This window comes from Hydra vulgaris, chromosome 01, assembly GCF_038396675.1.
Source record: "Hydra vulgaris chromosome 01, alternate assembly HydraT2T_AEP".
In the NCBI taxonomy this organism is placed as follows: Eukaryota; Metazoa; Cnidaria; class Hydrozoa; order Anthoathecata; family Hydridae; genus Hydra; species Hydra vulgaris.
The window spans coordinates 70,393,817-70,420,000 of record NC_088920.1 but is presented as its reverse complement, the minus strand read 5'-3'; the positions used below and the strand labels follow the sequence as shown (position 1 = coordinate 70,420,000).

Below are 26,184 nucleotides of genomic sequence, written 5' to 3'. Positions count from 1 at the left end.
ATGGACCCTCAAGTAATTAGTATTTAAAATTAGGGTTTTTTTACAATAAATTTTTTCTTCAAATTATTTTTATAATTATATTTTAAAAATCATGGTTTTTTTTAGAAAATAAGCTAGTTTAAAAGTTAATTCTTAAGGTATTATTGTTAATAGGTATTAAATGGTATGTTTAAGGTATTAATACTCTTAAATAATTATAATTATGGGCAAACCTCTGGGCAAGTTTTGCTAGATGGGTTAGGAAGGAGGCATTAATTTCTGATTAAATTCTCATTGGTGGTGCTCTGTGATAAGACTGTAAAGACTTCTTGGGGCACCTAAATAAAAAAATATTAAAAAAAAAAACCCCGATTGTGATGTAATGTAACTTTGAAATGTTATAGGGGCAGTTTTTTTTCTTGTACTTCATTTCTTTTGAACTCTCTTCCATCTTCATGTTTTCCTGACTCATTTGACCCAACTTTTTAAGTCTTCTGTTAATTGTTTCCTTTCTGTTTAACTCTATTCTTTTTCTTATAGTAACACCCAGATTAATAGTTTTGCTTGCAGCCTTAGGGGTCGTCCATAAACTACGGCTTTTTAAATGTTTTGAGAACATTCAAATTGATGTATGTTTCCATGTATGTCCAAAAAATTAAGTTTCAAAGCAATTAAAAAAAGTAGCATAAATCTTTTGTAATCAAATGTTTTTATATTAGCAAAATGCTAAACAAAGCATTTACTTTTATTGATTTTTTATAAAAAGAAAATTAATTGTTTGTTTTAATTACATAAAGTTAAGTAAGTTTTATTAAAAATTATATAATGTTTAGTAAATTATATAAGTATAGATTAATTTTTTATTATTTAAATGTAAATCTTTTCAAAAAATTTTTACTTTAGAAATAATTAATTCTAAACATAATTTATTTTGTTTTAATTAAGTTTTTTTTTTCCATTCTTTTTTCAGTTAATTTTTTTTTCGCCATGTCGCAAATAATTATTATATGTGTGGTCATATATAGAGTGCAATTGCATTCGCTTAGCCGACCAAGGCTGAATACAGTATACCTAGATTTATAACTAACTTATAATTTATTTTATTAAAAATATAAATTAAATTGGCGTTTATACATGTAATTGTGCTTATAATGATCATATACTAAATTTTATGAAAAATAAACTACTCCTAAATTTATGCCAATCAAAACTAAAAAATTGCTAAAAAAAATATGTAAAAAAGCACCAAAAAAACAAATTAAAAAAATGTTTTTTTGATTAAAAATGTTTTTTTTGGTCTCTAGTGACCAAAAAAAGACATGTTTATTTCCTCTTTCTTTTCTTTTTTTTGATAAAAAAAGTTTTTTTTTGTTTTTTTGTCGTCTATTGGTGTTTTTTTACTTTCTTTTTTAGCAATTTATTAGTTTTCTTTGGCATAAATTTTGGAGTAGTTTTTCTTAAGGTGTGGCTGTTGAAAAATTAATATTGAAATCAATATTTTTTTGTTTTAGATTTTTATCCATACTGTTAATATTTGTTGAATAAATTGTAGTGAATAAATAGTAGTGAGTTAAAACAAAAGGTTGTAAAAGCCTTTGACAACAAATTAATAAATATGTAACCTAAAAATACAATCATAGTAGTTTGCATAAAAGTTACAAAAAATTATTTGTTAGTTTACATAAGTAAAAGTAATAGGTTATAAGAAACAGTGCAAAAGGATAAATGATTTTTAATAATTTATTTTAATTATGCATTGAATAAAATGCACAAAATAAACCTGAGAAATATAAGTAATTAATTATTATTATTTTTTAATACAATCATCTTTTAAATTTTTAAATTTAGATTGGGCACCACATGTTTATGAAAAATGATAATGAAAATGATTCTGAAAATAATGAATTATCAGAAATGATGAAGCAAAGTTTAGGAACAGCTGACAACAATGGGACTCGAATTCTTCAGATGAAAATAAAACCACCAGTGTGCAAAGAAGGCAAGTTAATTAAGTTTATTTGATTGGTTAGATTAGATTTCATTTTTTAAGTTTCAGATTACAACTTTTTAGTCTTGTAATAAAACCTTTTATTTTAAGATTGTTGAGGGTTTAAATTTTGCATTTTATTTGCCGAGTTGTCCATTTTTCATTTTTTTAGATTTTTGTTTGTATTCAAATTAAAGTTAGTATTTTTTTCTTCTGAATCATCATTATCGTCAATTTCAGTTTGATTATTTGTAACTTTTAAAAACCTCATTCATTAAGATCAACAGTTTGTATTAGTTTGCATTTTTATCTTTACTGCTGCAGGTTTTTTATTTATATCTCAAAAAAATTGAAATTATGTAAGTAGAAGATAATATAAAAAGTACGTGAATAGTAGATAATATAAACATAAAGTAAAGTTTTTCTGTTATGTAAAAAATTGATTTAAGAATCTCAATTTATGAAAGTCCTCAAAAAAATTTACTTGAGTTAATTATATAACCTATTTAGGTGAGATCCATATGAAGACCTTGTATACAAAAAGTAAACCTACACCAGCAAAGTCCAAATCTACCAGACACATTCCTGCAACTTCAGACAAAATTCTTGATGCGCCATATATTCTTGATGATTACTGTATGAATTTTCTTTGTTGTTTATTTATTATTAGTTATTTGTTGCTATTTATTTATATGTTGTTTATTTATTTACATTAAGATTTAAATTTGCTGGATTGGGGAAACTGTGGCTTAATTGCTGTTCCTTTATCACAAACAGTATATTTATGGAATGCTGAAACAGGAGCTGTTGATGAGCTGTTTGGTGATGTTCATGCTGGTGAAGAAGATCTAGTTGTAACATGTGTAAAGTGGATACAGGAAGGACTTTATTTAGCTGTTGGGTTATCTAATGGTTCTGTAGAGGTTTGTGTTTTTTTATGTTTTGCTGTATCCACTTTATATATATATATATATATATATATATATATATATATATATATATATATATATATATATATATATATATATTTAAATATATATATATACACAGATATATCAGGGTGTAAACTAAAAATGGAAAAGTGCCAAATTTTGATTGGAAAGCACAATGGAAACAAGACATTTAATAAAGATATAAACAAAAAAAAGTTTTACATATATGTTGTATAACATCTAAAGTTCTTTTGGTCTTTTTTTTTTTTAAAGTTAATTTTGGTGCTAATCTTAAAAGTGAAATCGTCTTGGTGCTTATCTTTAGGGAATTGTTTTTAAATTTATATATTTAAAACATTATTTTAATAGAGAATATATATATATATATATATATATATATATATATATATATATATATATATATATATATATATATATATATATATATATTATATATATATATATATTATATATATATATATATATATAAATTTATTTATTTATATAAAATGAATAAAAACAACTTTTGATGGAACTCTGAGTTTCATGCCTTTCGGCAATTATCAGCCATTGTGTATTTCGTCACTTAAAAACCATTTAAAAATTACAAATTAAAACTACGGTGGAACGAGTTCTGACGTTACAAAAACAAAACAAAACAAAAACAACAAGACGTCAAAGACTTTTAGTCCCCGGTGTTGAATAAGGGTAGTAAAAATTTATTTGAATGCCGGCACTTTGATACTATTTCATATCTTTTATTTAGTAAGTTTTCTCCTTTATATGACAGTATATGAAATTTCTCGCGGAGACAAAGGTTGCAAACTTTAGATGCTTGATTGTAGGGCTTACATCGTGCTATTATTTTCCATGTAACAACAGGTTTTATTTTTTTCGATTTTAGCTTCCATATTTCTTTGGAAAGTTCAGTGTCATTTTTATATCAGGGTACATTGAATGATTTAAGATGGTTGGCATATCTTAATTTAAATGTGGTTTCACTTATACTAAATAATGTGGTTTCACTTATACTAAAAGATAAACTTTATCTTTGAATTGAGGATCTCCAGAATTTACAGTGGCTTGGTATACGACATTGTAGGAATAGCATTGGTTACTTAACAAATTCTTTTGTCTATGCAGTTGCATTTTTTTGATATTTTATTTTTATCGCTTTGTAAAATTTCGTTGTTATGTGCATCTATTAAAGACTTGACATTAGATATGCAACTATAGCTAACTTTAATATAGTTTGGATTAAAAATTTTATGAAGCTTGTGTCCTACTGGAAAGTGTTGGTCAATTAAAGCTAAGAAGCGATTTCCAATTTTAGTTTCAACATTTTTGCTAACCCCCCATTTAGTTCCGTTTTAAGAAACTGACAGTCAATTGTTTTATTTAGGTGGTCAAAATTTTTTTTTTTGTTTAACTTTTTATCTTAGTATTAGTTCTTCATAACTGAACAAAACAAAATACAAAACAAATAACAATAACAAAAACAACAAAATTTAAAATAACAAAAACAGCAATAATATTTATTTAAAAACTTTGGCATATACATAATTCTGGCATATATAAAATTCGCCGAATGGTCACACACGAGCAGTGAACGCCTGAAGGAAGAAATGAAGTTCATTAGAATAAAGGAGAATTATTTTTTGAACAAAGCATATTTTGACAGTTGTCAAGACAAAAAAATAAAGATCAATAGAAAAATATTTAAATTATAAATAAGACAGACAATGCACCTAAACAGTACTAACAATAATAATAAACAATAAATTGTTTTATAAACACTAATATTAAAGAAGATATACAGAAAAAAAAAATGTCACTAAACAAAAAATAAATAAAACAAAAAAATGATTACAAAAATAAAAACTATGCATCCAGCAACGAAAGGCTTCCGAATGGAAAAAAAACATAAATGCCAATGTGTAAACATAATTTGTGTAGTGATTAAGTAATAAACATCTCCTCAGAGTCGCGTCTATTATTACTGGCGTTTCAATGAGGATCAGCACTTATAACTAGTTTATCCTGTCAGACAAACGCCACTTATGCTTTACCCCGCGACTTACGCCTATTCCATACTGCAGTAAAAATGGATTCACTACAAATAGCCAAAACCCAACCTTACCCAAATTTGTAAAGCACTAATATTTTTTGATGGTATGAAAAGTGTTGATCTACTGCACAATATAAGTAAAAATAATAAAATAAATCACTTACCATACCAACGGTAAAAAAAACTATGCACAATAAATTAAAATTAAAATAAAAATGCCAGAAACAAAACTAAAACAGCTAAAGTGTGCAAACAGAAAATACTAATAAATTTTCCCCTAAGACCATTTAAACCACATAGGTACTTCCAGCACAAATAAGCCAAAAACAATCAAATGGCAATATACCCTATTAAAAAACCTTTTAAAATAAAATAAAACATAATAGAGTCTTCAAAAAACTCTAACGCTGTCATAGATACTTCATTTGAATTTTGTTAACCAATCTAAAGTGTAAGAAAATGAAACAACCCGCACAAATTAAAATCATAACTAAAAATCAAGTAATATTTGAAAGTAGAAAAAAACACATATATATATCGCCTGCAAAAATGTAAAGATTTAAACATGTAGTGAAGGATATAAGAAATTCTCTAAATAATAATAAAAGACGAAAATTGTGTCTGTGAAAATTAATACAAAGCTGAGTAATGAATGTACGATAATATAGCGTAAAAGTTCCTTGATAATAGTAATAATTTGAAAATCAGCGGATAAATCATATATTAAAAAATATTGAATAAGATTAACTAAATACTAAAATAAGACCAGATAAATTTAAGCCAAATGAGTGTTAAGAAATTATTTTGGGTGATAAAGCAATAATATTAGTCGTGATATAAAAACGATGCGGGAAAAATATTGTTTAGAAGTAAAGTCTTCTTTGCGGTCCGAATTAAAGGTAACTTTGAGACCATATCTAAATCAAAGTTTCCGAAAAAGTAAAGTTTTCTCTATGGTCCGAATTAAACATAATTTTGAGACCATAACAGAACAACAACAAAAAGACGTCCATCAACAAAACATGTCAAAAGCCGCTAGTCAAAAAGAATCGCTCTTATATATATTTATATGAATCCTAAAATGAAAAAAACAATCACACATGATAACCACATATACATAACATACAAATCTGCATTTAACGTTCCAACCACATACTATATATTAAAAGAAAATATTACTTAAATAAGAATGAGTTCAAACAAAGATAGTTTATCTTATAAAAGAACAAAAGCATGCAAACGATGTAAAAAGGCTATATTTGCATAAGGGGTGTATAGGTGTTATGTGTAAGTCTGTGCTGTTTATGTCGTTCAGTTGAGTCTTGTGTTGTTAGTAACTAGCATAAAAGGTTTATCTCTTAACTACACCAAGCCAGCTCAGTCATACTCCAGAAAACCATGATGGATTAAGCACCTATGCATGGATTTATAACTGACTTATGACTAAAAAACTAGCCCATGCGTCTTCCAGAGACAAACAACTTTCGCGGTGACAGTAATTGTGATTCGGAAAATAGTCGTGCTCGATGACCGTAACACTAACCCTTACGGGCTAGGCCCAATATTATTTAATAATATATAATTATATATATGCCAATATAATAATATTAAAATTAAAATATATATATATATATATACAAAATATATACAAAAACAACAAATAATGCTTAAAAATTAATGAATTTGTGTTTCTTTTAAAACAATAGTTTTAAATAAAATCAATGCATTTTTAAATGGAAACACAAATAACAAACATTCAAACTACTAGCTAATGGTAATAGTTTAAAATAATTCTCGCGCGCACAGATTTCCATTTGATTAAAAAAGAAAGTTTGATACCACTCAAGTAATTTAATTTTGATTTTATTTTTTAATATGAAACAAGTTTTATAAAATATTTTATTAGTTAAAACTGAATACTTAATACTAAAAGAAATTGTTTTGTGAGATGCTACTATAACATTTGCTTATGTTACGTAAAACAACATTTTTTAAAAAAAATGTTTTTAAATAAATGCTTCATTTGATTCCTTTGTTAATAAAAAAAAACTTCAAACACGCTATAGATAATTTTAAATTTATTTAAAAATAACTTATTTATTGAAATGATTTCACAAATGGCAGGAAAAGCTACGAGAAAAAATTGAATGAAAAGAAAAAAAACAAAGTTCTGTTTGAAGGGAAAATATTCTTAGTTACGTACAAATTGCAATAAATGAATGAGTTATAGATAAATTTTATTGTGCATTTGCACTTTCTTTTTCCTAAGCAAAGCGAATTAATATCGTATTGTATATCATAAACTATTTTGAAAACATTTTTAAAACTTAAATGATTTACGAAATTTTAGTATATGCATTTTTCATCCCGATTATTTGTCAAACATTGTTTTTCAAAACAGATGCCACTGTAACAGTTGCTGTTAAGAAGCATATATTTAAAAAATATTTTTTTAGTAAAATTTTGTTTTATGTAACATATGCAACTGTTATAGTAGCATTATATATATATATATATATATATATATATATATATATATATATATATATATATATATATATATATATATATATATATATATATATATATATATATATATTCAAATATACATATATATATATATTCAAATATACATATATATATATATTCAAATATACATATATACATATATATATATATATATATATATATATATATATATATATATATATAAATATATATATATATATATATATATATATATTCAAATATACATATATATATATATTCAAATATACATATATACATATATATATATATATATATATATATATATATATATATATATATATATATATATATATATATATATATATATATATATATATATATATATATGGGGATTTCCAAAAAATTACACACGGAAATTCGCACATGTTATGTTTATCATTTTCATAATAATAAAACTGACAATCTCTAACTTACTCTCATTTGATTCTAACCTATATAATTACTTTGTATACAAAAAATGGTATACATTAGCAATGTTAACAAGGAATAAATTAAGTTGGAAGCGAAATCACTCACGGAACAGAAAAACTCAAATTTTAGTTACTAGATAAATAAATTTTAATTCCTCGGAAAATATAAGTTTCTGCGGTATATATTTAAAAAAAAAATGTTTTAAACATTAGTAAAGATTTCCAGATAGTTACAGGGTAGCACTATGCATCATAGAGTCACAGCAATCGTTTAAATGAAGTTCATGAATGATCACACACAAAAGTAACGAACAGAATTTGCGAATTTGTCAATTTCATCTCGATAGTTTTTAGAAAATAAATTGCTTTTGAATGTTTCAAGTGAAATATTTTACTTTTACGACTCATATTTAATATATTTTCAATGAGAAATGGCAGTCATCATTTATTTCTAGCTACAGTATAGCGTTTTAAAAATTATCGTATATTTTCAGACTAGCAATATTGTTATGCAAAAAAAATGATAAAAATGTATATATTTAATTTATTCAGGTAGCCTAAAATATGATAAAAAAACTTTTATTATAAATTTTGTTTAATAAAATCATAGCAGTATGCATATTGCTTGAAGTCCCAGCTTTTAATTGCTAAAACAAAGAAAAATAAAAAATCACGCACAGAAATGGAAATGCCCATATATAAATCAAAACAGTATATATAGTCAAAACTCTGATTTTTTTTTCAACCGGTCAATCATGACTGGCAAGAATTCATTTTGGAAGGTCAAAATAGCAGTTTCAGTCATTTTAGCAGGTCATTGACCATTTACCAACCATTAATTTCCATGCTGTATATATATATATTATATATATATATATATATATATATATATATATATATATATATATATATATATATATATATATATATATATATAGTGCTCAACAGTTTATACAATTTCCATACAAAATTACAAGCAGTTTGTAAAGTTATTGCTTCAATGTTATAGTTTTGTATAACTGATTTTTGTATAATTGATTCTAATTTGTGTAAGTATTTGTAACAATTGCAAATAAATATAATTTAGTTATGGGATGCTGAATCTTCAAAACGAGTTAGAATAATGCAAGGCCATGCTAGTAGAGTTGGCTCACTAGACTGGAATAAGCATATAGTTACAAGGTTTTTTTTTTGCCTTTTATATTTAAATTTTTATTTTATTATTTTTGGCAATTGCATGAGTATTGTTTAAAATTATCTACATAAAAGAAATATATAAAATATAATTTATGCAATAAAAATATCTTTGAGAGACAAATTAGTAATATCTTTGTATATGTTTCTACGTGACAAATAATTCTCAAAAATAAAAGTTTATGAAACAAAAATTTTTTATGAAAAAATCAAGAAAAAAAGAAGCTACGAAATTTCTTTTAATATGTGATGATGAAGGTGAACATTTAAAATTTGATTTTGAAGTACCTAGAATCAATAGTTTGATGGTTTTATATTAATACATGAGATGAACAAATGTTATTGAGTTAAAAACATATTTATGTTGTAATGTGAAAACATATAAGGCATAAAAAAATGAGTAACCTCTAAAAAACACAAAAAAAATGAGTAGCCTCTAAAAAAAAACACAAAAATGAGTAGCCTCTATAAAACACACAAAAATGAGTAGCCTCTATAACTGTAATGAAGGCCACAGCTTTGAGAAGGTAAATACTCTGAAAAAAGTGGTAGTGGTGTGTGGTAGAGTCTGCGGTAGTGGTGTAGTGGTAGAGCACTCGCTTCATAAGCGAGAGGTTCCGAGTTCGATTCCCACCACGTCCCTGGTAGTACCACGCTCAACTTGTTTCTCCCGCAGCGGCCTTGTTTGTCAAGGTTCGTGTTTCGGAGTTAAAGAGTTGAGAGAGGGTTATAACCACAAGTAGCCTCCTCATCTGTAGTGGCCTTCTCGGCCTTGGGGAGGTGAGTTATCATAAAAAAAAAATAATAAAAAAAAATAAACAACTAACAAAAAAACCAAACTTACTAAAACAAAATGTGGTTTATGATTATCTACCTTTTATTGATCAGCTTTACTATTAGGGCCATAATAATAAAACAACCCAATTTGAATATGGTTCTCTTGACAAAGTGTATGCATGCATTTGCTTGACTTCTAGCTGTTAACTCTAAATAAAGTAAGGAAAAAAGTTAGATGAGAAATAGTATTGTAAAATAAATAATCTCAGTCGAGAATAGCACGCAAAATACACGCCTGAACATTTTTAACGGTATGTGTTGACAATTTAATTCAAAAAAAATAGGCTGAAAAAACTTAACTAAAAATGAATTATAAAAAAACCTTTAAAAGGAAAAGACAAAACAACAAAAGTTAAACTAAACCTTAAAAACTTAAACCCCAAAAAAATGAAATAAAATTCAAAAAATTATAAATAAAAGGGTAAATTATGTTTATAATTAGATTCACAACAAGTTTCCAAAAAGTACACGCTCGTTAAATAAAACATGTCAATTATTTTAAAATCATTTCATTCTTTTTTTAGTATATGAAGTTAAAAAAAAAAGACTTTTAAACAGTTTGTTAGTAAATAAAAAATTTTTGTGTTATCTTATTGACTTATTTTAATAATTTAAATTAAATGATATGTAAATATTCTTTTAAAGATTTACTTATCATTTAATTTATCATAAAAAAAATAAATGAAAAAAAAATAATTTCATTTAAAATATTCTTTTATAACTTATACAAAATGTGTTTTTTGGAAGTAGTTTGTTATTTTCTTAAAAATGTTTTCCTGTAATATACAAACAAAAGTTCAAAGTTTTTAAGTTATTTGCTTTATTTACAAGTTTTTTGCTTACATAATTTAAAATAATTTTTTTCAGTGGATTTTTAAAATGTTCAGATTTTTGAAACATGTTTGCTGCCATGATGTTTCGAGAGCAACTGTGTCATTCATGGCTTCTTTTTAATATTGATCTTGATTCTTATTCTTCGTTTTATTTTTTCATGTTTAATGTGTTTTACATGCTCTAATTTTTTATTTATTTTTTTATTAACAAGTTCACTAGATGGTCTTATGATGTCATGATGGTCTTTGATCTTCCTCTTTTTACAGCTGCGCCATCAGCACCAAAACCAACTAATTTAGTTTTAAAATTTTCGATACCTTCTGATTCAAGGGATTGACTGATTTTATTGAAAACTCCTTCAGATATTCCGTATTCAAGATCAGAAATAGAAAGAAAAGAACACTCGACGCATATCTCGGTCTTTCCTATTGGAGTAGGATCGAAATTGATAATAAATATAGCTTCTTTTTCAATTACAGATACATCTGTTGATGCATCAATTAAAATACTGAAGTTATTTCGTGTTTTTAATTTATTTCTGAGAGTATTTGACAAACTCAATCCAAGGTAATCAATAAAAGTTCCACAAGTTATTTTATTTCTATATGCTTGGCCAAACTCTACACCATGATTTTCTTCCAAACGTAGTATTTTAGGGTATACGCTAAGCGGAAGCTCTTCTTTGGCAATAAAGTATGCTACCTCAAATTTTTTTCTTGTTAAATTTAGATCTTTCGTGGTCATGGTTTTCAGGCTCGATAAACTATCAGTTTGCTGCATTTCTTTCTGCAGGTTGCTTAATTTATCATTTCGCTCGCTTACATCCATTCCTTTACTTTTCATTGCCAATTTGTAGGCTCTTTGATGTGGCAAACCATTTGCATGATCAACTGCGGCACTGTGCTGTATCCTACAACTACCTTCATTGCTTCCCCATTCCATTCATTTTAATGCTGTACCATAATTTCCATTATTTAATATCTCTAGCATTTATTTGCTTTATATTTTGCAAGAGTAGTGTTTACCCATTTTAGAGCTGTTGTTAGCTGTAATTTTCTATTATTGAGTTTTTTCTTCTTTTCAACAGGTGGTTTTAATTCCGATCTTGCTTGTGTTAAAAATGAAAGTGATGTTTGTCTCTTTTTAGTGATTTTGAAGATGATCCATTTTGAAATGTCGATGTTTGATGATTCTCTTACAATTTAATAATATAAAAAATGTGCAAATTCGCAATTGTTAATTTGAAATTTATTTAAAAATAACTCATTCATTGCTATGACTTTGGAAATTGCGGGAAAAGGTTACAGGAAAAATAAATGAAAAAAAAGGAGAAAATGTTCTTAGTTACATACATTAATGTTCTTAGTTACATTAATTTTAAATGATAGTTAAAAAAGAACTTTAATTGTTACCGACGTTGAGAAAGAAAAATGATTGCACATTTTATTTCTCAGTTGTATCATTTTATATCTTTCATTCATTTTCATTTAAAATCATTTTATAAACTGCTAATGTTAATTAGTTGATAGTAATGTTAATGTCTCTTGCCGGCAGATGCTGAACTAATATTTAATAAAATCATGACAATCCTTTTATGAAATATAATCAAAATTATTTTTGCTACTTAAAACAAAACTTTATACTACAATATATATATTTTCAAGATTTCAATAGTAGAAAAAAAAAGCAAACGCACATTTGGTAATTTTAAATTCATCTAAATATTAAAGTTAACTTCTCAGTCACTCAGTGTCAACCGAACAAAGAGTCTTTAAAGTAGAGTCTTCAACCGCGTGGACACACAAAGTACTCAAACGACAACTTGTTCAAAACTGCTCATATAGAAACAATTTCCTCACCGACTGTGTTATCAACCCATGGAATGCTTTGACCCAAAATGCGGTGAACACAAAGAACCTCAACAATTTCAAATACGAACTTTCTTTTTTCCGGAGTCTTAACTAATTAAAATCTAAAAAACTTATTTTCATCACAGAGGGGCTTGGTGTGCGGTTCTTAGTCAATAATTTGTAAGTTTTGTTGACTACGGATAAATTAAACTAAAAATAAAAAATAGAGGCATTTTTTCATTGCAATTGGCAGCAAAAGGTTATTAGAAAAATATATAAAATGGTATAAAGAAAATATGAATAAAATGTATGAATAAAAAATTTTTTTCAACCGGTCATTTCAGGCGGTCAGTGACCGTTAACCGCCCGTTATTTTCCACGCTGTATATATATATATATATATATATATATATATATATATATATATATATATATAAATATATATATATGTATATATATATATATATATATATATATATACATATACATATACATATACATATACATATACATATATATATATATATATATATATATATATATATATATATATATATATATATATATACATATGTATATATATATGTATATATATATATATATATATATATATATATATATATATATATATATATCTGTATGTATGTATGTATTTCTGCATGTATGTATGTATTTATTTGTGTCAGTTATACTTTTTTATTTCTTAGTGGAGCACGCAGTGGTGCAATTTTTAATCATGATGTTCGAATTGCGAATCATCACACTGCTTCTTTTTTAAACCATTCACAAGAAGTTTGTGGTTTACAATGGTCGCCTGATGGCAAATTTTTGGCAAGTGGAGGAAATGACAATACGCTAAATATATGGGATTTTTCTTCCATAAGTGCAAATACTGAAAGTGTAGTTGAGAATACAACGCCTTTGTACTCTTTGACTGACCACTTAGCTGCTGTCAAGGTTATTATTATTAGTTTTTTATAATTTTTTATTTTATTTTTTCAATTTAAGTTATATGTTTCAATTTAAGTTATAATTGCATGTTATACATTTACAGTGGAAGGCTGTTTGCAGCAAGCAAACATTTAAGAATCTCTACATAAAATTTAGTTTCTCTTAATTGAAAAAACATAAGTTTGAAGTATATGATTTTAACCACTTCATTCTCACTATTTCATTTGTCACTATTTCATCCTATCAATGTCTTCTTACTGTCACTATTTCATTCTATCAATGTCTTCATACTGTCACTATTTCATACTATCAATGTTTTCATACTATCAATGTTTTCATACTATCAATGTCTTCATACTATTACTGTCTTCATACTATGTCTGTCTTCATACTATTACTGTCTTCATACTGTCACTCATAGGGTCAATGACCTACTCACTAAAAATCTAAATTGAGGACAATAGCTTCAAAAACAATCTTGATAAAAAGTCATTTTAAGGACTGCTGTCGACAAGTATTAACTCAAGGTGAATAATAAACTTGTGGCCTCAGAGGCTAATTTAGCCAATGCGTCTACTCAAGTGCCTGGATGTTAGTTTAAAACAATTGATAAAATACTTTAAATATACTGTACAAGTTTTTACATAAAAGTATAAACTTTTATTAAAATTTTATACCTTCCTATTTTCTTTTTGTATAGAATGATATTTACTTAAAAAAATATTGAATTTATTCAATTTTTATGGACATCTTTTCATTCAATTATTTATGGACATATCAATACATTGAACAACAGTCAAGATATGTGGAAATTTTTATGTGGCATAACATCTAAAACAATGTTACTGTTTTTTTATATTTCAAAATGGATTGTTAGTATACATGATAGTACATTAAGGTGTAATAATGTACTATCTAATAATGGTGGTAGATTTCATATTAAACAGAATAGTACCATTGTATGAGACATATAAGGCAATTTTTAACAATATATTGTAACATTAACTGTATTATTATCACACTAAACAAATGTTTAAAAAATTAAATTAACTTTATATTTATAGGCAGTCTCATGGTGTCCATGGCAACGAAATTTATTAGCTTCAGGTGGTGGTACACTTGATCGACACATTAGAATATGGAACACTGGAACAGGAAATTGTTTACAAAGTTTAGATACCATGGCACAAGTATTGCTAATTTTTTTACATAAGTTGTAGTTATACTCTTTTGAACAATTTTACTCCTTAACTTTTTGGTCTTATTTATCTTTATTCTATTTTTTTAAATATTTCATTTCTTTAAACCATTATGTCATTGAGCTTTGCCTGAATGCAAAATATTCAGACTAATTTTTTGTAGTTTTTACTTTATTTTAACAAATTGCATACCTTAGTTTAAAATTAAAAAATGCGCACCAAGATTTTTCTTTTGTGTACTGAGAGTCTTTATTTGTGCGTTCAAGTTTGCAAAGAAAACTTTGTCCAACAATATATCAATAGGTGAATCTTCATGGTGACCCATGCTTCTCTTTTGGTGTACCGATATTCTCTATGGCAATATTCTTTTTTTACCAATATAATATATATATATATATATATATATATATATATATATATATACACATATATATACACACAGGGATGAACCCAGACCTGTTTTAGTACCGCTGAAGCGGTATGGGCGCCCAAAAAAAAGCGCCCAAAAATTATTTTTATTTTTTAATTTTTCTTTTGCTTTTTTATTAAAAATAGAAAAAAAAATTTAGGTTTAAAGGCAGTAGTATAGAAATAATTTTCAGTTTATTTTAGCTACCTCATTTTTTCTTCAGGTCCATAAAATGAATTAAAAATAAATTGCTTTTTAATGTAATTACGTTACAAAGCTTAATTTTAAAAACTTTAAGCAACATTTTATAACAACGGAATGTATAAAAAATTTGCTTTTTCGAAAGATAAAACAATTTTAAAATATCGATTAAGAGTAAGGTTAACTTTTGTTTTTTTGGCAATTAAGAGTAAACTGCTTTTGATAATAAATGAACAAACAAGCAAAAAATTTCAGTCTTAATAACTATCGCGCAAATTTAATTTTTGAATGAATGAACATTTTGATCATTAGCTTGCTGTTTTAGTTTACACGAGGAAAACAAAAAAACGAAGTATAAACTTTTTCAGAAAGTTTTGTTTCTTTTATTTATTTATTTTTGACTTTTAAAATAGCAAAAATAACGATTACAATAACTTAATAAAATTTTTATTAAGATCTGTTTAAGATAACCCATAGTAAATGTAACTTATTTATCAAATGTAATTTTTAAAATTATACTTAATGATCAAAAAAATATAATATAAATTTTATAAATTGTAATATGTTTTTTAAAATATGTGTTTTTTAACCAAAAAAATATAACATATTTTGCTAAATTAGATTTTGTTAAATTATGTTTACTGTAATTATCTCTTCGTCTAATTATCTCGTACTTATCTTTAATTTAAAAGGCACCTTAAAATCACTTTAAAAACTATTGAACAACAACAAGAAAATATTTATTTACCTCAAAATTTATAATCATTTAATTACAATAATATATTAATAATAATATTAATAATAATAATAATAATAATAATAATAATAATAATAATAATTTTAGAAAAATAATAATAAGAATAAGAAAGTCTATAATATTATAAATAATAAAACCATAATATCATTGTTAAGAATAAAAGATAAATGATTGACAAGGAAGTAGTCACTCATGCAGAAACCTGATCAAAGGAATGACACCAAATAATTATATTAATAATATTAATTTAAAAAAAATAATAATAACAATAATAACTTTATTCATTAATAGAGCAAAAATAATAGTATTTATTATAATTATAATAATAATAGTAATAATAAAAATAGCATTAATAAAAAAAATAAATAATAATGACAAAAACAATAAAGTTTCTGTAAAAATAGTAGGAAGAAAAAGCAAAATAAAAAAACTAAAAGAAGTTAATAATGATAAATATATTGAAATTAATTTTTTTAAATTTTTTAAATTTTTTATGGACAGATTTGCTATTAGTTAAATCAAAATTTTAAAGTTAAAATAATAGTAAATACATTTATTAAATGCTTATGTTTATGTTTTTATGTTTTTTATTCGAATAGTTATTCGAATACAAGATGTAAAACTCTTTTGTTAATATTACAAATATTAGGCAATTTAATATATGTAAATATAATATGTAAATATTGATTAAAAATTGTTTAAAATATTTACACATTTAATAATACTAATTATTTAAAAAGTTTATAACTACTAAAATTAAATTTACTACAATTTAAAAAATAGAGTTAATAAATGTTTAAAATACTTTAAATAATTTTTTATTAATAGCATGGTATTTGCAACAAAAGCGTTTATTAAAGTTTTAATATAGTCCACCGGTAAATTCATGTATGGGATCGTGTCTAAACTATGCAACGCTAAATTTCACTAATAAAAAAAGATATAAAGACCTAAAGTTTTCCTTTGCACAGTCTTTAGTTCTAAAAAATCGAAATAGCCCATTAAGTTTAATGAAAATCATTGCTTAAAAAGTGCTTTAGGTCTCCAACTTCTGTTTTTTAATTACCAATATTTTTGTTACTTTTTTTAAAATATGCCTTTTTAGAAAAAGAAAATAAAGAAGAAGAATAATGAAAGAAAAGGTTGCTGCCCCATGCCAAACCCTCAGTCGATGTAACAAGTCAGGCTATTTGTATTTTGATGTATGTACTGAAGCCCCCAGCAGCAGGCTATTTCATGTATGACGTCAGACTGCTCACCTAAACCAGCAGTATAAGATGTATATATATATATATATATATATATATATATATATATATATATATATATATATATATATATATATATATATATATATATATATAGCGCATTTCCAAATAATCATGCTAAGGTAAACTTTTATATCTTTTGTCTATTTTTTTGATAATAATAAAACTCCTAATCTATCTATCTATCTAAACATTATTTTTCATAGACAAATATCTGAAAAGTTTTAAAAATAGTTCATAAGTAATTTTGATGTTTGAAAGAAGATTAAAGGTTGGGTTGGTTAGTATCTATTGACAAAACATAGTGACTTTCTCAGAGAAGTTTTACAACACATTTTACAAATATTTTTATTTAATTCTAATCTATGTAAATAATTTGTAAACAAAGAATGGTTTTATTAACTTAATAAAACAACAAAGTTTCACTTTAGTTCCACATCTATTCTCTTCGTAAAATTATTTAAATGAGAGTTTTGATGGCGCATACCATACCCATCATATTCTGCATAATGTTTTTAGTTTTGTTTCATGAGACTCTTATATTTTATTGCTAAAATATAAGATTTAATGTATGGTGTACATTGATAACATTAGTAATGTTTTCAAAGAATAAAATAAGTTTGAAGCGGAATCAATCAAGCAACTTAAAAATGCAAATTTTAGTTTCTAGATAAATAAGTTTAATTCCTCGGAAAATATAAGTTTTAGCAGTATACTTTTTTTTAATAATATTTTAGATTTTCCTTATGATTTCCAGAAAGTTACAGGACTATGGATCATATAGTCATAGCAATCGTTTAAATGCAATTCATGTATGTTCATGCACGGAAATTGCGCATATAAGTTGTGATTTTCGTGTAGTAATTTTTGTGAAAATAAATTGCTTGCGAGTATTTCAAGAAAATTTCTCTTTTCAATGGCTTAGAACAGGCAGCCGATCTTGATATCTCTTCTGTAACAGATTGGGGCTCACATTGACTTGTAAATTTTAACTCTATAAAATTCAGTTATTTGCTGTAAACAACTCTTAAGTAATGTCTCTATTCTATCTCAATACTGATTTCATTCCTGTATTAATGAGTGGCAACAGTAAGAGGCACTTAGTCTTCTTCTTTACGCCTTCTTGGATTATCGTTCACTACTGACCTTTAATAAAAACCATATATACAATTGATTGCTAAATTAGCATCTGGTAAGGTTGCTTCTCTTTATCATGCTTACCGTTTCTCTCTCCTGATTCCATTCTCTATCTCTACAAATCTTTTGTTCATCCCTGTATGCTATACTGTTTTCATATTTGGGGTGGTTCTTCTAATGATGCTCTTTCTTTTCTAGCCACGGTCCAAAAATGTATTTCAAACATAGTTGTACTCCATCTGCTAAGTTTGAGCTTCCTTCATTGTCATAAAGTTCCCATCATGCATCTCTTTCTCTTTTTTACAAATATTATCATGGTTGCTGCTCAATGGAACTATCATCTTTAGTTCCATCAACTAAAACTTATTCTCGCTTGACTTGTCATTCAGCAAAGTCTTATTCTTTTACTGTATCTGTCCCTGCATGCTCTTAAAACTTTTATTTGTTTATCTTTTTTCCCCACTCTTCAACCCTTTAAGAACTCTCCCTTCTTCATGTTTTCCTGACTCATACAACTGACAACTTTTTAAGTCTTCTGTCAACTGTTTCCTTGCTCTATAACTCTATTATTTTTTTTTAGTAACTCCTACATAGTAGTTGTTCCTTGCAGCCTTGTTGGGAGTGAATCAGAATTTAAAAAAAAAAAGTTATCTTATATCAGCTGATTATTAAAATCTCTTAAATTGGTTGAAAATAAAATCAGTCAAAAATGTCATATATTGGTTAAAAAAATATTGTAATTGGTTAAAATCATTTTAGGCTTCAGTTGGACATATATTATTTTAGTGAATATGTTTTAGTGATCTAGCTATGTAATAAGTAAATTATTGATAATTAAAGTTACAAAACTTTTTATGTTTATGTTAAAAATGTTAATAATAGCATTACACTTTAATTTCACAATGAAACTTAACTTGATGTTGCAGATATTTATCTATTTATATATTCTAGACTATTATCTGTACTAACATTTTGTGATATTAGGCCTTTGTTTTAACATGTATAAAAAGAAGAATATATATATATATATATATATATATATATATATATATATATATATATATATATATATATATATATGTACATATATATATATGTACATATACATATATAATTTATTTTAACTATAAAATTAATATTTTTAGTTATATTCTTAATATAACTTATTGTTTTAAAAAAAGTTAAGGTCGCAGCGTTGCAAGTTCAAATCATCAGCTTGCTTTAATTTTTTCAAATTTTTGGTATTTAAAATGCAAAACAAAACATTTTTATAGTTAATTTTATAGTTTATTGTATTCTATATATATGTACATATTACAACCCTGTTTCTTTAAGCAAACCCAACTTATTTGGTGAAAACTTAAAAAGTAAAACTGTAAACGTAAAAGAAACTTCACTTTTTCCATAACATAAAATTTACATGAGTTAGATATTAGACTTTTGTTCAGATTTTCTTATAAAAAAAGTGCAAAGACTCTTTCTTGCTATTATCTCAAATTTAATGGCTGCCACAAGTTTCGTACAAACACACATGAATGAGCATTAATACTATTATTAAGCTCAGCAATAATATATAGTGGTTAATAATTTACCTATTATTAAATTAAATCTCTTTAAAAATTTCTGCAATATTTAATAAATTTTAGTACAACTTAATTTAATTATCAAAATAATAAAATATATTGATAACTGAATTATGTTACTTAAAATTTAAACGTCCACCAAAATCAAAATTAAACTTAGAAAACAACTAAACTACTACTTCAATGTTATAGAACCTCCATTTTTAATTTTTTGAAAAGCTTAGTGTACACTAGTTATTTTAAACTATTAATATTTAATATTTAATTTCAATTAGTTTATTAATATTTAGCAATTAGTTTGAGTTACTTTATTTGTGAGTTTTAAAAATGGAGAAGATTTTGTTTAATTAGTAATATTGTAAAAGTAATACAAATCTGTTAGTTTTTGTTTACAAAGTTAACTAATATAAAGTTTTAACACACAAAAAGTTTTTAAATTATTGTTAAACAATTGACCATAGTGTCTATGTTTTAGTCTGTCGGGTTGACCATGTACATTTTTTGTTTTCCATGTTGATATGAACAACATAGAGAAAAAAACTAAAATTTTGTTAGCAAATATTATATGTTAAAAATGTTTTAAGAAAAGAGGTTTTTAATAAATCTTTAAAATTTAGCATTAAATAAATAATATAAAATAAGATAATATGCAATACAACATTATAAAACATAAAAGATGTATATTGCATATAAAATTGTTGTCTATGCATATTGCATATAAAAGTTTTGTCTAAGTTAAGTAAATAATATAAATAATATTATTGTTACTAGTACTAATACTATTGTTACCAGTACTAACACTATTGTTAGCAGTACTAACACTGTTGTTACCAGTACTAACACTATTCTTAGCAGTACTAATACTATTGTTAGCAGTAATAATACTATTGTTAGCAGTACTAATACTATTCTTAGCAGTACTAACACTATTGTTAGCAGCACTAATACTATTGTTAGCAGTATTTATTCTATTGTTACCAATACTAAAACTATTGTTAGCAGCACTAACTCTGTTAAGTATTACTAACTACAAACAGTTGTATGTAAAAATGTCTGAATCTTTTCTTTTAAAACTAATATATTTTAATAGGTATCTGGTATTCTATGGTCGGACATCCACAAGGAAATCATATGTTCCAGTGGCAACCAGATGACTATTTATAAGTATCCTCAAATGACAAGAGAAACAGATCTAAAAGGTAAATATTCAACGCCATTTTTAATAAATATTTGGAAATTATTGAGCACTATTTTATATAAGTTTTAGTTTTTAGTTTAACTTCAATCGTATTATTGCGTCAAAAAATGTTGATGTTACATCTATAAATACTAATATAACATTAAATGATAAGGAGTTAAAAATAATTTTTTTTTTAACAAATTTACTTCCATCAAGTCTGCAATCACTATTTAAGCAGGTATGCTCAACCAAGGCCAAATTTATTTCAAATTGTTGTTCCATTTCTAAAAACTTTAGTTTTAAAACAACAAACTTGATGAACAAATTTTAATAAGTAATGTAAAAAACTTTATTTTTAAACATTAAACTTGATAAACAAGTTATAATAAGTAATGTTAAAAAGCAAAAGTAATAAAAATATAGGCGTTACAATATTAGTCATATATATAAAACTCTAAATTGTTTTTTTTTACAAAACAAATTCAAATTCGAACACCACTGCCCACTCCCCACTTCCCTTAAAAAAAATTTTGGTTTTAAATATGATAATATTTTTAATTTTCTAAGCTGCTTTTAGTTATCTAATGAATACTTTTTATTACATATAAATTTTAATTATGGTTGTTTAATATTACTTTGAAACAGTGCCGTCTTAACGCATAGGCTAGGTAGGCTGCAGCCTAGGGCCCCCGATTTTTAGGGGCCCCCAAAATGTGTCTGGATTTTTTTTCAAATTTATATAAATAAAAAATTATATTTCTAAATTTTCTGAAGAAATCATAGTTTGGGGGCCCCTCGGGAATAATTTTTTTCTTGATAAGATTTTTTTTAATTATTTTTAGAAAAGTATCAGTTTTTCAGTTTGGGGGCCCCCTAGGGAATTTTTTTTTTCTTGATAAGCAAAAATGCATGCATGTGTCCGAAAATAAACATAAATTTTCCGATAAGAAGTGTTAAATACAAGCACTTAAAATATCCCATTAGATTGAATTTGAAATTGCTGTGATCAACTTAAAACATCTGTTTTGAAAAAAGTCATTTAACATGTCTAATCGGACTCATTAAAGTGGTGCTGCAAAGAGGAAAAAAGCCGCTAAAGCAAAAGAAGACATTTCAAAATATCTTCCTTTGACATCATTTCTTTTGGTACAAAAGTCAAAGCCTGTTGTGTCCGAAGATGTATTTCTTTGTCCAACTTCAAATTTCGTAAGCATTGATAGTGCTTTGTTGCCAAATGAAACTCTAGAAATTCAACAGGAACTGGAACCAGAACAGGAGCCAGAACCAGAGCAGGAGCCAGAACCAGAGCAAGAGTCAGAACCAGCACAGGTGCCAGAACCAGTACAGGAGCCAGAACCAGCACAGGAGCCAGAAAGTGGCCAGCTTGACTCTGTATTATTAAAACAGTTACATAACGAACAATTGTACTGGCAAAATGTGCTGAAAAGAATTGTTGCAGTTGTAAAGTTCTTGTCATCAAGAGGATTGCCATTTCGTGGAAACAATGAAACCATTGGTTCAGAGCAAAATGGTAATTATTTAGGAACTCTTGAGTTACTTAGCCAGTTTGACCCATTCCTACATGAACACATGAAAAAACATGGAAATTCTGGAAAAGGTAATACTTCATACCTCTCCGCCAATATCTGTGAGGAGTTTATATGCTTAATGGGAAATAAAGTTTTGAGCGAAATAATTTCTGAATTAAAAAAAGCAAAATACTACTCAATCAGCGTTGACTCAACTCCAGACTTATCACATGTAGATCAATTAACTTTTACAGTTCGATATGTTAAAGACTTGGCACCAGTTGAGCGTTTTTTGCAATTTGTTCCCATTCATGGGCATGGAGCTGAACATTTAGAAACAGTGGTTTTGAATTTTTTACAAGAAAATGAAATTTCAATATCTGACTGTCGTGGGCAGTCATACGATAATGCATCAAATATGGCAGGACAGTACTCAGGCCTACAAAAGAGGATTAAAGACAAAAGTGAATCAGCATTGTTTATTCCTTGTGCTGGACATTCTTTAAATCTGGTTGGCAACAGTGCAGCTGGATGTTGTTTAGAAGCAATTATTTTTTTTGACTTTGTTCAATGCCTCTACAACTTTTTTTCTGCATCAACTCATCGTTGGCAAGTGCTTCTGTCTTTTGTTGGCAAAGGCAAAAAAATTGTCAAACAACTTTCTGGAACTCGATGGTCAGCACGTGCAGATGCTGTGACTTGTCTGCATGACAGTTATGATGAGATTAAAAAAGCACTTGAATTTTTGATCAAGGACATAAGTCAGTCAAAAGAAACTCAAAATGATGCTCAAAATCTCATCATGAAAATGAACACTTTTGAGATTGTTTTTCTGACAATTTTCTGGAATGATATTCTTTGTCATTTTAATGAAACATCGAAGATTTTACAGAAAGAAAATTTAAACCTGGATGTTGCAGTTCGGATTCTAAAGTCATTGTTGCATTTCATTAAAGATTTGAGGAGTCAATTTGAGAATTACCAGGAAAAAGCCAAAATCTTGCTTCCAAACACTGACTACAGAGATTCTTCAAAAAGAACAAAAAAAAGAAGCCGACGTATGGCCTTCTTTGATGGTGAGGCTGAAGAATTGGAATTTCAGGGAAGTTATAAATTCAAAATTGAAACATACCTTCCTGTTATTGATTCACTAACATCAAATTTAGAAAAAAGAACATCAGCATATGAGAAGATCAATGACAATTTCGGATTTCTAGTAAACATTCAAACAATTGCCAATGTTGAACTAAAAGACCATTGTTCAAACCTAGCACAAATTTATAAGAAGGACATAAATGAAAATGAACTTTTTTTTGAGTGCCAGCAATTTAAATATTACATTTCAAAAGATGAACATTCATTTACAGAATTTTACTCAACATTAAAAAGAGACCACTTGGAATCAACTTTTCCAAGTATTGAAATTTCCCTTAGAATTTTTCTGTCAATGATGGTCTCAAATTGCACTGGCGAGCGATCATTTTCAAAACTAAAACTTATAAAAAATGAACTCCGCTCAACCATGCTGCAAGAAAGATTGAACTGTTTGTCGTTAATGTCAATTGAATCAGATGTTCTTTTAACCATTGATTTTGATGATATTATTAAAGAATTTTCAAGAAAAAAATCACGTAAACGTCACATGTAAATTTTATCATTGCTTTAATAAATGTTTCCTATTTTAGTATTTGATTTAATTTTTTTACTAAGGAAAAAGGGGGCCCCCAAATTAAGTCTAGCCTAGGGCCCCCGATGGCCTTAAGACGGCCCTGCTTTGAAAATCATTATTTGTAAGCGCACAAAATGAATACCTGCAAAAAACCATTATTTGTAAAAAGCTATATAAAACAACAAAGTAAATAAAAAAAAGCAATTGCTTCTACTCAGCATTTTTGAAGTAGTTGCTCAGCTTTACAAGAATAAGAATTCAAGCAATTTTACTCAAGTGTTTGTTCATGTAAAACTGAGCAATTACTCAGCATTTTTGGAGTAAATTGCTCTGCTTGACGTGATTTTTGAGTGATTTGAATAAAAATTTGAGTGATTTTGCTCATATTTTTATTCAAATTTTGTTAACAACTATTTAAGATTTCAGTTTCAGGCCTAAAAATTGCCAGAAATGTTCATAAAATTTTGCTGGAACTTTTTAAGAGTGCTTGGTTGAAACGGAAATATTCAAATTTATTATTTAAACTGTTAATTAAAAGTTATATTTAATTAACTTAATTTTGTTTATTAAATATGTTAATTAACTTAATTATTTTAATTAATTATGTCAATTAACTATATTAATTAACTTAATAATGTTGATTGAATGTCAATTAAATTAATTATGTCAATTAGCTATGCTAATTAACTTAATTATGTCAGTTAACTATGTTAATTAACTTTTGGATTAACTAAACTAAACTTTTAGATTAACTAAACTAAATTTATCTTGATGCAAAATTGCTTTTTTTAATTAATGAAAATATGCTTATCCAATCTTATTAGCTTTTATTTTCTGATTCCATTTCAATCAACATATTTTCTGTTTGTTTTATAGTGATATTCCTCCATCCTTGGCTAAATATATTGATAAATTAAAAAAAAATTTTTTTTAGGTCATACTGGTCGAATTCTTAATATAACGCTTTCACCAAATGGACATATAGTTGCATCTGCTGGTGCAGATGAAACTTTACGATTATGGAAGTGTTTTGAACCAGATGTTAAAGTTGCAAAGCCTACAAAAAGAATTCCTGCTAATATTTTATCAAGTGATATTATGAGATGAGTTTTCTACATGAGTTAAATATTTGATTTCTTTTAGGAATTGCTTAACGAGAATTTTTTAAACTATTTTTATTGAAAAAATTTTTCTTTTTTAAATACTAAAAGTTCTTTATAGAGAGATGAGTGAAGAAAATTTATAGAAAAAGAGTATAGCGGAATAATGGAACTATAAAGAGACTGTAATTTTATGTGGAATATTTTAAATTTAGAAATAGTTAAATACTTTTAAATTGTTTTATTAAATTTTTCTTAATTTCATATTAGTTTCTACATCTCAACAGGTGGTTTTATGAATTAATGAGTGATTTACTTGTAAATTACACTTCCATAATAATGCTGAAGTAACGGAGGGTTTTAGTGAATTACCAGGTGGTTTTATGAATTAATGAGTGATTTACTTGTAAATTATTAACTTTTGGAGCTAAAGTGAAGTCTATCTTTCATAATAAATCTGAATTAATGGGTGGTTTACCTCTAAATAATTAACTTTTAAAGCTAAAAAAAAGTCTATCATTCACAATAAAGAGGAACGGGTTGTTTAAAATAAAGTCTAT

The 26,184-nt window shown here is 26.0% G+C and overlaps 1 protein-coding gene across 1 annotated transcript in view; it reads left to right on the top strand.

Annotated features, from left to right (window-relative positions):
- The window catches only part of LOC100213681 (cell division cycle protein 20 homolog), a 26,097-nt gene extending 237 nt beyond the window's left edge, over positions 1-25,860 (top strand). Inside the window, exons 1-9 of the mRNA XM_065789065.1 lie at positions 1-12; positions 1,828-1,978; positions 2,477-2,602; positions 2,684-2,889; positions 9,014-9,108; positions 13,349-13,598; positions 14,657-14,782; positions 21,237-21,345; positions 25,459-25,860. The exon at positions 1-12 is cut by the window's left edge and continues 237 nt beyond it. Coding sequence (XP_065645137.1) covers positions 1-12; positions 1,828-1,978; positions 2,477-2,602; positions 2,684-2,889; positions 9,014-9,108; positions 13,349-13,598; positions 14,657-14,782; positions 21,237-21,345; positions 25,459-25,631 — 1,248 coding nt within the window. The 3' untranslated portion in view covers positions 25,632-25,860. The remainder of the gene's footprint in view (positions 13-1,827; positions 1,979-2,476; positions 2,603-2,683; positions 2,890-9,013; positions 9,109-13,348; positions 13,599-14,656; positions 14,783-21,236; positions 21,346-25,458) is intronic.
- The last annotated feature ends 324 nt before the right edge of the window (positions 25,861-26,184 follow it).